Source organism: Micropterus dolomieu, linkage group LG17 (assembly GCF_021292245.1).
Source record: "Micropterus dolomieu isolate WLL.071019.BEF.003 ecotype Adirondacks linkage group LG17, ASM2129224v1, whole genome shotgun sequence".
In the NCBI taxonomy this organism is placed as follows: Eukaryota; Metazoa; Chordata; class Actinopteri; order Centrarchiformes; family Centrarchidae; genus Micropterus; species Micropterus dolomieu.
Window position 1 is genome coordinate 16359221 of NC_060166.1, and position 15514 is coordinate 16374734.

Here is a 15514-nt window from a genome sequence, read left to right on the forward strand (position 1 = left end):
TGATATTTGTTAGAGAAGTACCACACCCACATGATAAAAGTTTGATGGGTATAACTACCAAGGTCACCACAGAAGTCCCTGGACTAAAGGGACTCTTAAGACTGATATTGTTTTGTTTAAGTGATCCTATAACTTTTAACTTTTTCAATATTCAATAATTGCTTGCGTCCTGCTGAGCATGACATCTTGTCTGACAACGTGAATCTCCATGAAGATGCAACAGGGCCAATTTTTAGCTGTCAAGAATTGATAACCAGAAACAAGTGTATTATAAAATGGTCAAAATTGTACTGGAGCTTCCTAGCCTAGCCTGAAGTCTGCATCTGTTTTTCACAAGCTTGGTGTCTCAGTTCCTACACATTTCCATGACTCCACGTTTGTTTCTGTTGGACAACTTCAAGGCCAGGATAACAATCTACAGACGTGTTAACCTCAGCAGCCCTACTGGTCCGTGGTGATTAATGGAACAGAATAATGAATTCAGCCTGTGGTATAGAGAAAAGCAATCAGTGTGCAATGTGCTTCCCATTTTCTCTTGTCCATATGTATGGATATATATGATCACACTCTATGTAAATGAATTTTTTCTAGAAGAAAAAGGAAGATTGGTGTACATGTGATGCATTACTGGATGGAGTTTGTCAATAGATCAGTGTTACTTTGTGGTTAAAATGGGATGCAATGTAAAGGCAATATAGTGTGGTACCAGTTTTGTCATGTGATTTGTGCATTACTAGTGTTTTTCTGTGCAGGCAATTTGGGGTTCAATTTACACAAGATAGAGAGAGGTACATACTAACTAAAAAATTTAGTTCATCATTGCGACTTTCAAGGTTATGCTAGTGATGTAGGTATGAGCACTTAAAATGATTAGGTTGTACACTTTAAATGGGGTCAGTGGCAGCTGTCTATAATGGCCTACTTTAATTACCTTGTTGTTGGTAGTGTAAATGAAGTAGAACTTGCTAGATGATATACTAAAATGTATGAAAATATGGGGATATGTTGTGACTGATTCAACTTTTGTCTCCAGATTGACAATTCAGTTTGACACTTTGTTATTGTTGATGATGACAGTTATAGGCAGCAATGCTCAACTAACAAAACCTGAACAAGAACACATAGACAATGGGTAAAACAGAAATGGACATTTAACAAAAGAACAGAATAACAACACACTCAAATCCAAGGTCGTGACATTATGTATTTGATGAAACTAGCTGAATCGTTCAAGAACTTGAACTTAAAACACAATTTAAATTTTGTTTTATAAATTTGTCTTGTGGAACAGTTCCTTGCCTTTAATAACTAATTAAGGAAATGCAATACTTACTGACTGACTTCTTATTTTATTTTTAAATGATTTAGTTTTTTCTCACTTGCCTTTGATTCAGTTCATTTCTCTGCTATTTTATTTAGTGTATTTTAAATTAAATGTTTCACATCTCTCTCACAAAGGGCCAGCTGCTGCCAGTTTGTTCAGTAACAACAATGTTGATCTAATCTGATATAAAATGGCCTTCTTTTACAGACAGACTTACAGACCCATGTGAGTGCTCGAGATGTTGTCAGCTGCTTCCAGAAACAGATTAAGCCTGGCTCCTATCCCAGGACCTTTACAAATCCTAATCCCAGTCCCAATTCCAAACCCAACCCCGATCGCACCTTCATTTCCACTGCAATCACCAGACGAGGAGATCAGTGCCCACAAAAAGAAACAGCGGCTGTGCCAAAATCTAAGGTATTGCATCCTGATCCCAGCCAGGCTGGTGGCAATCTTTACTGTTAGTTATTTAGTCTCACACACACACACACACACACACACACACACACACACACACACACACACACACACACACACACACACACACACACACACACACACACACACACAACTACAGGTACTGTATACATGATGAAGGGCTTAGTTGAGGATGAAAAATATAGTTGTGTGAAGCTACAGTGACGGATTTAATTTAGCATATACAGGACTTATACACACACAGTTCATCGACTTACAAACTAAATACATACAAACGCACATGTACAAAACACATCCATACACTCCTCCACAGCAATGTAGGAACGACTATGGCAACCCTTTCACTGATTTTTGCAAATAGACAATAAAATGTGTATAGGGTTTTTGGTGAAACAGAAGTGAGTTTAAAAAGAAATGACAGGCTAAAAATAAGATGAGTCATGGTTCTTACTGAATCTGAAGATGTTCTGCAAGTGACAATGGGATTTTTATTTAACACTGATATCTGGGTGTATGGCCTTTCTTGTGCTGTTTAGTTTTGTTGGCTTATGATAATACAACTTCAGGTTCTCTAAACCAAAACTTCTATCATGCAAATCTACTGTTTCTGCTTCTGTATTTAATTTCATATTAAGGAACAGTGCAGAATCTGTTGTTATTGTATAGTCGTATATTGCATTTTATACTGCACATAATTTTTTTTTCCAATGCTTATTGACCCATGAATGAAATTTCTCACCATCTATTGTTCACTTGCTGTGATAAAGCATGTCAAACCAGCTTCTGCACTGTGTGTGTTTTACCTCTGCACCCTGTGAGTCAATTGAAAAGGCTTCAAACAAACCCTAATTGACGCTATATCCACAGGCTGTATCTACAGGCATGCTTGTGAACTGCATGTACCTTTGGACCAAAAAATCCCCCCCAACAGTCTAAGTCTGGCAAAAAACAGTTCGATTGACATTTCAAAATCTTCACACCACAGAGCTCAGTTGACAGCAGTTATTTTGAACAGTTGGGGGGTCAGAAGGTGCTTGGAAGATTGGAATACTGTACTGTATGATACTAGCATTCAACTTACTGTATATGCTCAGACTTAAGATTGAGCCAAGTCAAAATGCCACTAAATTAAAAGCAGCAACTACAGCAACTGCCTGATTAACAGAGAAGTTAATACGCTTTAATTCCTGGCAATTAATGTTAACAGGCTGAATATGTAGAATTATGAGCTCACTGTACAGTAAACCACTCCAGATTCTTGAGATCTTTTGCCCACTTAACATGCCCCCAGACACACCTGGTGGAGATCTGCACTCTGAGTGCACTCTTCTAGTTCTAAAATGTTTTACTTTTGATGAATATTACTCAGAAAAATTAATGTACACCATTAAGAACCACAAGACCTTGAACTCCTTTTCTTTACAATGTGAATACAAACTTTTTTCACATTTATCCAAACCAAAATACTTTATTACAAGTTTAATATGAAGATAGATATGTTAGACAATTTACCCATGACTTAATGGTGCATCAACAAAGGTTATAGCCAAGGTCACAGCCAAGCTGTTTTTTCCTTGACTGCAGTGTATTGATCAACAAATGAATATTTAGTAATGCAAAGGTAAAGTACACAGGCAATAAAATTTTATTTTTTTTCATTTTGTGTACCAGAAAACAATATTTTTTATGACCACATTTATGATCACGCTTCTTAGCTTCTTCTTAACACATCTTGGCCATCCATTACTGTAACTAAAATCAGGAGATATTCCTTCTGTTGCAGGTGTTGGCTGTGAATCATGGAGAGGAGAAAAAGGTGGAAATGAGTGAAGAGGGGCCGGAAAGGGAGGATGAGAGGGGGTTTCCCACTTCTCTTCTTAGAGGGGTGTACAGTGAAAAAGAGTCCGCCCAGTCTTTCCAGGAGGCTCTCAGACAGTGGAGAGGAGAGAAGCGTGACGGAGCATGCATGACTGAGGATGCAATGTGGACACCTTTCCAACCAGGTGATCATTGACATTTTAGTTAGAAAGACCAGCCTTCAGTTGGAGAAACCAGGTTTAGTCCTTTGATTGGCAAGCATCAACGTTCCCACTAAATTTTAATGTAACTTTCCACCCTCTTTGCCTCTTACTCCATCCCTCTCTTCAAAGGGGTTAGACGGAATATCACAAACACCTGTGCAATCTAGTGCAATACAATACCAGAGCCTTGCAACAAATAATTCCCTTGTTAACCTTATAATGAATTTGTGTGGTGGAGTTTAAACTGAAATTCTTTTAAGCTTTAAGTTTATGGTGTATGCTGAATGTGGGCAATCTGTTGCTGGGTTCTGGTGGAGGATTTGCATTAAGGTCTTTTAACACGGGAAGCTGTGCGCTTCTCATGTGAACAGACACAAAGACACAAGCACTCCGCAAGTAAACGGAAGGCACTTTATAGATAATAACCACCTGTATGCTACTGTATTCCTACTGTATTCATATAGCTGATAAATCTAGTCATGCAAATGTAAAGAGTGGTCCCATTAAGATGTTTGACACACCTGCTATGGCATTTTATGTTATAGATGATCCAAGTGGTGCTTAATAGTCTATAGAAGGTATGTATGAACATGACGTCACAGAATGCAGTTACGCTCACTGAGTGGCAGAAAGACGAGCAGCAGTGTTGGCTTGAATCAGCTAAAACACAAACAATACATCTAAAATGGGAAAGAGCTTGACCACTGGTTCTTTGGTAGGCAGTAAGGATCACTGTCGAGTCCGACTGCCTTTAATTTGACCAAATAATCACTTGTTTTACTCCCGGTTTGGTAAACGCAGCCATGGTAACAGATGTTTTGTCACTCAGTCCAGCATGTTCCGGAAGGGGAAGTGACATTGACGCATTCCCTCTATACTTTAATGTAGGGTTATTCATTTTTCTTTTGTTTTGCCTGTAAAAGCTAATTCTACAAGGTAACTATGACTATTAGGTGAATATATAGGAGTAAATATTAGACTACATTGTCTGCCTCACCATATGCAACACTCGATTTTAGTGCATGTATCTCAAAATTCTATGTATATACACAGTATTGCTTGAGTAAATGTTTGTTTCCACCTTTGCCCACCACGTCCTTTTCCCACTCTCCATCATTCCCTCCCATTTTCAACTACTCCTCAGCTTTCCTTGCCCCCCTCGTTGTCTGTGCTCTGATCTGTTAAGGCCTTATAGAAAGTGCTTACCACTGCAGTAGGAGGGTAATCCATGGCTGTTGCATATTGAGATAATGAGAGGAGTGTTAGGGGTGGCCCTACTCTACACCACAGCACTAATCGCCTCAGCTGTGTGTATGTGTACAAGCTCCACTGCGTCAGGCAATTTTTATGCCTTTTCACACATACTGTGTTTGTATATGTGCATCAGTGTTTGTGTGTCCAGGCTTATGTGGGTGTGTTATTAGTGCTATTATTCCAGGTTCTGTGTGTATGTGTCTAGGTGTTTGTGCTTTTTATTAGGCCTCCTATTTTCTCTGCTTTACTGCTTGGACAGACTCTGCTCCTCTCTCCCTTTACTCTGCTCTGCAAATTGCTGCTAGCCCCTCCAGCCCTAATTATTTCTGTCAGGCCAATGGCAGCCAGGCCCAATTTAAAGCTACCACTGTGGACTGCCAAAGTGTCTGGAGAACAATCATAACATTTCTCTTCCTTACCTCTATCTGTCCTTTCCTCTCATGCACCTACTATGTTCCTTTTGTATTATGTACATCTTTTCCTTATTCCCAGGGGGCTCTCTCCTTTCTGTTTGTGTTTTGGTACTCTTGGTGTGGTGACAAGGTGTTTTCTCACTTCTTGAGGGGAGGTGTTTTGAGGAAGGTGTTGAGAAGCTGGTGAATGATGTTTTCCTTTTTTTTTTTTCCCTTTGTCTGACTCTTTTCTTTTGGCTATGTGTTCCTCCTCTCTCTCTTACCTTTTATTTTTGTGTGATCTCCCCCTCCCCATATTTCTCCAGTATCAGTTTCAGCTATGGCTACCCAGGCTGACCTTGCTCCAGACAGAGAAGGTGAAGGACGAGGAAGAGGAGGAGGAGAAGGCAGGGTACCTGTCAGGGTGGAGTTCACAGAAAACAGCCTTACCTACATGGACAGATTGCTTCTCAAGAAGCACCGCAGGTACACAGACAGACAGAAAGAAAACAATGTACATGCACCACACATAGATATTATAAAGCATGTAGAGGCTTCTGTCATGGTGTTCAAGCAAAGGGCCCCATGAGAAACTGCTCTTCTCTCCTTCATTATGGCTGACATCATATTTTGTTGCATTTGACATTTTTGTTCAAAATAATTATTTCCTCTGGAAAACAAAGATAACTCACAACTGTATCGTGACATCATTGTGTGTCTTTACAGCAAAAGCGAGACATAACAGTTATTTTACATTTATCTGACACTTTTATCCAAAGCGACTTACAATTGCTATGTATTTCAGAGGTCGCACACCTCTGGAGCAACTAGTGTCTTGCTCTGGGACACATTGGTGGATGTATCACAGTGGGGAACTGAACCTGGGTCTCTCACACAAAGGCATGTGTCTTATCCACTGCCCCATCACCACACATTGTTATGTACTTTGCAATGGCTTTTCATATGACACAACCAATCAAAAGTAAGCCTGCGTCTTCAATAATGACTGATTAACATGCCGATTATTCCACTTTTATTTTGGTGTAGGTTTGACATTTGTAATTGCTGTGTCAGGATTGATAGTACATTTTACATATTTACTGAGTACTACATACTATTAGTACTCCGTATGCAGCATGCACTGACACCTTGTCTAAACGTGTCTACACTGAATCCATTCTGGAGGTTTCTACTGATAAATATTTCACAAAATAAATACATATTTTTCGGAAAAGTTCAACTTAAAAGTTAATTGTGCTAGTGGCCTTTCTACTGACCTCAAGAAATGTGATGAACAAGTCCTCAGTGCCTTCCTGAGGTTCCATTACCTTGATTTCTTCCTGTTCTCTTCCTGGTGCCAACTGATGTTTCTGAGCGGTTGCAATTGCTTCTTTTCTTTTTTTTTGATTTTTAAGTATTAGAGGTAATAAACATATTGTATTCATCTATTAATCAGACTCAAATTGATATATAGACAATAGCAAGTTCTGACTGTGATATAGTTTCAGTAGCGCAATCGATATTAGACATGAAGTCCGTGTTACTGGATATGACTGGATATTTAAGCAATAGCTCACGACAGGCCGTGGTAACTCTTATTATGTCACAGTTACGGGGGTACACAGCCACAGATGTTGCTGTGAAGCTTTGGGTGGTCTTAAAGAGGTGGTATTATGCTCATTTTCAGTTTCAAAGTCCTATTTAGAGGTTGTACCAGAACAGGATTCCGTGGTTTCATTTAAAAAAACAAACATATTTTTTGTCATTCTGCACATCGCTGCAGCTCTTGTGTCACCCTGTGTTGAAGGCTTCGTTTGAGCTATGGAGTGATACATCTTGTCTCTAAATGATCTTTGTTGGGAGTTGCACATGCGCAGTTCCTAGTTAAGGACTACTTGCCAATCAGAAGCAGAGAAGGGCAGGTCAGCGAAAAGACGGCAAACAGCTTTTAGCTGTAGGCTACATGTTGCCGACCAACTTGACAATATGGACTGGAGCAAGAGTTTCAGAGTGGTGAGTTATTAATCTGTAACAAAAGTGTCTTTCATCCATAAAGTTTTAACTGAGCTCTGTCTCTACATCACAGTAACAACTTCATGTCCATAGCTATTGTTTGGAAGGGAGAGGAGAGGTGTGTGCTGCAGCTCAGTATTTTTCCCTCTGTGTTTTTGAGGACGTGTCAGACAAGTCCCTCGGCGAGCATTATGACACGTATTTTCTTGTGACATCACAAGAAAGCGGAAGTAAAGGCAGCACTACAAACAAGTTGTTTTCAGACAGTTCAGAGCAGAGTTTTCTGTGGGAGATGGGAACTTCCTTTGGGGTGGACTTTGGGCTTTGGGCTTTTTCACTATGCATCTCTATTGCCATAGTACAGACGTTCTCATGCCATGTTTATTGTATTTATAAAGCTTATAATGTATACACTAGCTTAACGTATGTAGTTCTTCAGACACTGCTCTGTTATATTGTTCATATTTTTAAGACTGCTTTAAGGTACAAGATATTTTTAGATGTTTTACTTTGTATTTAATTTATTTTAGATTTTGCATTACTGTGTCATTTGTTCTTTTTTACATGTGCCCATGAACATCAGACAATTGTAGTATACATGCCAACTACCAACACTTTAACAAACACATACAGAGGTCACTTAATGCCAACTTGTTGACGACGCTATTTGTACCCCTGGGAATACTTTCTCTTGTCACGTCCATTACTGGGGACACAAATACACCCACATCTGCACACAGTTTTCACATCACACACATCTTCTTTTGCCACCGCACATTCCTCCCCTGCCTCTCTGTAGACAGCCTACGTAAGCCACCAGTGTACAAAGCAGTTTCTCAGCACTTATTGTGCAGTAGACTGCCTGAGGGCCTGGCTTCAGCAGGTCCCATTATTACAGTCCTTTATTTAACCGGCTCCTTTTGGGCTGAGTGGCCCACAGGAGAGCAGGCCAGAGGAGAGGAGAGCAGAGTGCAGTTTTAGGCCCGCTGACTGCCTGAGCTGGAATGCTCTAAGTCCCCAGCTGTAGCAGCCTTTAACTGTGGAATAGACTAGAGAGCCAATCTAGAGTGCAATAAGCCTGCAGCGGTGATGGTTGCAGAGCTTAATGGAGAGACAGAGAGACTGGCTGGCTGGCAGAAAGTAAGAGTGGGAGGCTGAATTTTAACAAGCTTCTATAATAATGGGAAAGAGAGTGAAGGAAGGAGGGAGCATGAAGGAGGAAGGAGTTTTAAAGAATTTGCTAAAAGTGCTCAGCTGTATTAGAGTCATAAACTCTCTCACCTTGTTAGATTTGTGGGTGGCCTGCAGGTTACAGAAAGCAAGCTTGCAACCAGGGAGGTATCAATCTGATTCCTGAGCTGGCTGGGCAGTGTGGGTGGGGTAAGTGCCCCTTCCATCAACTGCCAGAGTCAAAGTATCTGTGATCAAGCCACTGAACCCTGAAATAAAAGTCTGCACAGGCATAGAGCTGAGATCTGAACTGGCCCCTACCTGCTTCTGTAAAACCTGACCTGACTGCGCCCGACTTGTACTCCCAAATTTAAAATCCAAATCTGGCCCAAAGTGAGATAATTTTTTGGTTATTTCTTATCCAGGGAAAAAGAAATATGGTTACTTTTTCAAGCCCTTCAAAGTATCTGCCATGCTTACATCAGACACATTGAAAGGCTTTCTCAAAGTAAAAAATAACGAATCTGCGAACCATGTTAGGCCTACACACAATAAGACACCTGCCTGCAAAAAACACCTAAATATTTTATAATAGCCATAGAGCCATTTTTTTTTTTTTATTGAACACAACAACGCTGGGTTGGTAATGTTGCTCCATGTCTTTGTAAGAGAAGAATAATGGCAGAGCCATGAGGTTATTAGTTTGAAAATGACTGTTTTTTTTATTTGCTTGAGCATACAGGGTATCTCTAAACAACTCTGAAAAAATGTTATATCCAGCGGATTGTTTCCATCTTGTATGCCTGTTATACCCAACACCTTTAAATAGTTTCTCCAGCGAGACTGTAGATTCTCACACATCTTTCTGGCTATAAACTATCAATTGTGTTTTGAAGTAAAGACAGGTCTGACCGGTCTGAAGCTGTTAATTTGACCTGTGCCACAGAGTTCCTAAGAGCCAAAGTTTTAGCTTGGAGTACAGAAATAGAGGCTTGAACAGTTGGAGTAATGGTCGAAATATCACCTCTGATAGATACGATGACTTCCATAAAGCACTTTTGGCACAAATGTCAAATTTGATTGAGCTAACCCGCTGTGCACAGGGCAAATATAGCAGCAATAATTGTCCTATTTAAGGGTTCATCTTTGTCTAATCACTCTTGCTTTTATTTTGCTTTATTGCAGAGGGCTACAAACAAGGGTATTTCCATTAGTTTAAGATGTGTTTAAATAATGCTTAAACCTAAATGAAGCCATCCAGGTAGTCATACCGTATCTCACTTGTAAATAATTTGGCACTGTATAAATTTCTGTAGGGAATCTTTCCTCCAGCTCTTCCTTTCAGCGTGTAGGGCAATTTAGTAGGAATTCCTTCCTCAAGAACACTTCACCAGAGTTAGTTCATGCACTGTGGATGCTTAAATCAGGCTCAACTGGTTGAAGGTCTCTTTATCCTGAGATCCGTCTTGTACCTTTTTAATATATCTAAATAATTTAGTATTATGTATAACATATATTTTGTATTAAGATGGATTCAAACATGTATCTCGAAGAGATAAAATTGCTAGACCAGAGGAGTGCAGAAGAACAACATTCTTTCTTTTCCTGTGATCTGCCAAAAGCCTAAATGCAAACACCCTCAGGCTAGTGAGGCTACTGCATGTAAAGTACTGTATGTAAGGAGATAAGAAAAGGGATGTGAGAGACAGGATTAAATATAACCCTCTGAGTACATTAAATAGACAGAGAAAAGATAAACATTGCCAAGTTTGAGGATATACCAAGTAAGAAGAAAAAATATAAACTACAAGTAACTTCCCCAGTCACCCCTTTTGGCCAGCTTGGCGCTTCTCATAGTCTCTCTCACTGGCATTGCACTTTGGCCAGATTAGACTATGAAGGAAGTAATAGAGGTAAGGGGGGGATAAAGAGGGACAGCATGAATGACATATGCTGTGCTGGTTAGAGTTGGCTACAGTAGAATGATCTGACAAGAGAACAAAACCAGACCTTTTGCCGTTGTTAATATATATTTTTTCAGGTTCGACAGTGTGCAGGAGTTTTCTTTGCAACTTTTGACCTACTTGTCCTCCCTCCAATGCATCTGTCTCTTGTTATAGAGCTGCAAAGTAATTAACTGTTCTGAAGAGAACAAAACCAGAAAATATGCATGTATCCATCAGTACATTTATCTATCCATTTAGTCATCCAGGTTTCAGGATAATGGAGTAAAACAAAGGAGTCATGGGAGTGGGAAGAGTGCAAAGGTTGAAGTCAAGGGCTACTGTACTTGGGTGAAGATACTAGAAGACGTTTCGTCCCTCATCCAAAGGACTTCTTCTGTTCTGACTGACTGGTAGGGAAACTAAGCTATTTAAACTTAGAGGGGTCGTTTGCCAGGATCGTCGATACTGCTGGTTCATTAGTGTTCCTGGCTGTTATGGTAGTTAGGACTACCTGAGGCCGAGACTGAACGACCATCGTTGGCATCCTCACTTGAGGCCAATATCTTGACCTGAGGAGTTGGCCCTTCTGTGTTGAGCCATGCGTTTGTGTAGTGGTTGTTTACGCTTGATTTATAGTCCTGCGTAGGGCCATGCATTTATATTTGTGCGTTCTGTGATTACACCCCCAAACGCTAGTCAGCAGTAGTGCTACAGCGTCCACTGTGTTGACTTTTGCCGGCCCGAGCAGGCTAACTTCCGGTTTAGCCCTCCGCTAACGTGAATGGGGGTAAAATTATATCCGTGCGGCTGGTATAACCGTTTCAAATGTTATCGACAGAATGGATCCCATTCTGATTTCGCTCAGGTGGTGGCGGTCAAATATATTGATCCACCGTGTTACAGCCGCCATTTTGGCCACTAATAAAAGTTACTTCAAAGCACGGGCACTTCCTGTCGGCTCGGAGGCATTGCGAAGCTACCCAGCTGACCAATCACAGTGCTTACGATCTGCGTTGCCTCGACGAGTAGTTACATTTTTGAGGAGGTGCACGTCAGGCTACGCCGTAGGTGACGGTGTAGGGTAGGGGGCTACGCCGTCGATTTGATGCAGAAGTATAAATTGCAAATAAGTCTCCTCAGTATAGAGGTCTGTGCATTCCTCACTGCATTGGACCGCATACACTAGATTGCTTTTCTTGTGCTTGGGGTGCGGTCTTTGGGGTGTATCAGCATCTGTCTTAGTGTGTTCTTGGGTTTAAAAAAACACAGGGATATTGTGTTTGTTGTAATTCCTCCTGAGTTTCTCTGATACTCCAGACACGTATGGAATCACAATGTTGTTGCGTTTGACCTTCTTTTCCTCCTCCCCTGTAGTTTTGTTCTTCCTGGATCTTGTAGCTGTTTTCACAAAGGTCCATTTAGGGTATCCACAGGCTGTAAGTGCCCCCTTCAGGTGTTTCTGTTCCTTCTCTCTGGCTTGGGCAGTTGTTGGTATGTTTTCCGCTCTGTGGTGCAGTGTTCTCATGACCCCTAGCTTGTGCTCCAGTGGGTGGTGGGAATCGAAGAGTAGGTTGGTCTGTGTGTGTGGGTTCTCTGTAAACACCAATTTGCTCCTCTTCAATGTGTACAGCGCAGTCCAAGAAGGCTGTTTTGTGGACATCTTCTCGTGTGAACTTGATGTTCGCCGTTTCCTTACGGTTTCTACTGCTTCTGTGGTGGGGATGCAGGTCTTCTTTGTGTATCTTGGGTAGTCCATAAATGCATGGAATGGCTTCTCCAGGATACAAACGGTAATATTGTTCACGGGAGATGGTGTTGTTTCTGTAGCTGTTGTAGACATTCTATGGCCTTTTTCTTGTATCCGCTGGTTGGGTCTTGCCTCAGTGTCTCATATGTGTTTGTGTCCATTAGTAGTGTGTTGACCTTGTGAGAGTGAGAAGAGGAAAATAAGAATTGTTACTCTGTCCATATTGTTTTTTTTCTGGTGGCTGGTCTAGAGTCCATGGGTCTGTGGTTGATTTTTATTAATTTAGTATTGATTTATACATGATTTTTTGTTTCCAGAACACCATTTGAAACGTATCGTCCGTCATTGGCCTTTGGTACAGATAAGTCACTACCTAAGACTGAGGAGGAGACTGTAAGCAGCTTAACAGGTAATATACATGCATGCACACACACGTACACACACGTGTCTGTATGTCCATGAGCACCTCTGACATTAAAATAGGATGTAGACACGCAGCAATGACAGGTGTGTACTATGGCTGTACACACCACTTTTCTGATGTACATACACGATCAGGCTCTCAGACCAAACAAAGAAACAGCTGAAGACGGAGAGGTTTTACAGATGACCTGCACGTGCACACGTACACACACACACACACAGATCAGACACACATACAAACACACAATAAAAAACCTCTCGCCTTCAGCGGGTCAGACGTATCAGTGCCTGCCCATCCATCCGTGGCGGTGTGACGGGTAATCACTGCCTGTGATTGTGTGGGCAGAGGGCCGTTAGAGGCGGCTTATGCCTGACAGGTTGCACTCTGCCTGGGTAAGGAATGGGGCAGGGAGAGGGGGGTGGGGTTGGCCTGTAGTCTGAAGCTCAGGGCCTGGGGCTCATCAGTCAGAGGAATGTCCTGGCTGTCTGGCCCCCAGCCGAGGCTGTCAGGAGACGGGTAGACCACGGTTATCTCTCCCCTTCCAAACCTCTGGACCCTGGGGCTGTCAACTGCCTCTCATCACATCAATCAAGATTCACTCCAATCTCGCACTTGTTAGGATCTGCAAGTCCTTGCTTGCCCTCCTTCCCATAGCTGTCTATCTCAAATAGTTGTTTCTAAAATCTTTGAGGTCAAAATGGTTCTCTGTGCTCCCCAAAGACACATTTAATATATGACAAGACAACCACACAGATTTGACACAGTAAATTGGAAGTATGAATATTTTTTAGTAACTGGAGTGTCCTTAAAGGACTATGGTGCACATTATAAATAAACAATATATCTCGCAGCTCTCCACTGTGCCTGACCTAATAAATCAGAGATGCCTTAACAACAGTCTAAGAAGTAACACTATGCAGCTTGAAACAGTGCCTGTCTCACAAGTACTACAACTCTGGCAGATGGGCAGCTTTGTACTTTTTACACTTCCTGCTCTCCCTGCCCCAGCATCTTTAATAATGACTGCCATTCAACCATGGGTTGGACCTTTATAAATCCCATTCCAAACATACAAATCACTCTCTCTCTTCCTGCATTTTGGTTCTACCCACGTTCCCAGTATGACCTAGAACAAAACATTTGTTTTGTAGAAGGACTTGATTACATACCACTTGAACTTTAGGTGACATTCTTGTTTATTGTTAGACACCAGAGATGCTCACAAGTGTCTGAGCTAGAGTCCATGTCAAGTCTCAAATCTCTGAGCAAGAGTCCAAGTCAAGTCTCAAGTCTTTGAGCAAGAGTCCAAGTCAAGTCTCAAGTCTCTGAGCTAGAGTCCATGTCAAGTCTCAAGTCTCTGAGCTAGAGTCCATGTCAAGTCTCAAGTCTCTGAGCAAGAGTCCAAGTCTCAAGTCTTTGAGCTAGAGTCCAAGTCAAGTCTCAAGTCTTTGAGCTAGAGTCCAAGTCAAGTCTCAAGTCTCTCGTGGTTATAATGAATGTTGTATCACCTGCTGCGTCCAATCCAGGCAGCTTATAAAACTGTTTCGTTATGGGGGATTCTGTAACTGTAACCTGTTTTTCATTTACAGAGCACAACCATGTAATGTGCAATGCAATCAATGACAGCTTCTAAACTACTGTAAGTCAACACCAAATCCAGTGACTAAATAAAACTGTAACATTGCACCATCAACAATAAACCTGTAGCCTGTTTTTCACTTACAGAGCACAACCATGTAGCCTAATGTACAATTCATCTACAACTAATCACATCTTATCAGAATTAGAATCAACTTTACTGCCAGGTATGTGTACATATACGAGGAGTTTGACTCAGGATTGTACAGTGCTCACAATGTGCTTACTCATACAACAATACAATAATAAAATCAGACACACACTACAGTATAGAGAACACATATGTACACACTATCAACAAAAACAATATAGACAGATTGAGACATGCAATGAGCAGAGTGCAAAGGATGCAGGACCAAAATTATTATCGTCATTATTAGGGCCCGAGCACGACCGTTGCTCGGATTTTTTTTTTTAAATTTTTTTTTTGCAAAGTAGGCCCAAATGACATGGCCTAAACATACTCGAAAACTCACCAAAATTTGCAAACATGTCAGAACCGGTGAAAAATTTCGTATTCTACAAGTTTCGCACATGGGCGTGGCAAAATGACTCGCTAGCGCCACCTAGAAAATTGGAAATGATTAGCCCCTCGTTCACGTTCAACCTACATGTACGAAATTTTCTGGGGACATGTATCGTATCAAGACGCACAAAAAAGCCTCAAGAACCCATAGCCTAAAGTCAACAGGAAATCGGCCATTTTGAATTTTATGGCCATTTCATTGACCAAATCATTTTTGGATGATTTACACACTTCGTACTTTAACGAACTCCTCCTAGGGATTTAGTCGGATCGACGTCAAATTTCTGCTGTGCCTTCTAAAGGCATTGACGATGAAAAGTTGTGCTATTTGCGAGTTTTCGTCAATGGGCGTGTCTGTGGCGTCGATGATTCGCAATGAAACAGGAAGTTGTTGTAACTTCAGTGTACATGCTCACATCTGGACCAAACTGTACATGTAGGATGAGAGTCCCGCCCTGAACACATGTACATGCCGACATTCACCCACAGTCATAGCGCCACCTGCTGGCAACAGAAAGTGACCTTTAACGAAGCAGCCCCCGCCGCACGTTTCACCTACGTGCACGAATTTTCTGTGGTACGTGTATCTTGTCCAGACGCACAAAAAAGCCTCTTGGAGCG

At 41.3% G+C, this 15514-nt stretch overlaps 1 protein-coding gene across 3 annotated transcripts in view; it reads left to right on the forward strand.

Annotated features, from left to right (window-relative positions):
• The window catches only part of zbbx (zinc finger, B-box domain containing), a 77068-nt gene that overhangs the window by 29258 nt on the left and 32296 nt on the right, over window positions 1-15514 (forward strand). For all 3 annotated transcript variants that reach the window (XM_046074771.1, XM_046074770.1, XM_046074772.1), the window contains 4 exons: window positions 1532-1741; window positions 3546-3765; window positions 5756-5915; window positions 12623-12714. In XM_046074771.1, the coding sequence (XP_045930727.1) occupies window positions 1532-1741; window positions 3546-3765; window positions 5756-5915; window positions 12623-12714 (682 nt within the window). The remainder of the gene's footprint in view (window positions 1-1531; window positions 1742-3545; window positions 3766-5755; window positions 5916-12622; window positions 12715-15514) is intronic.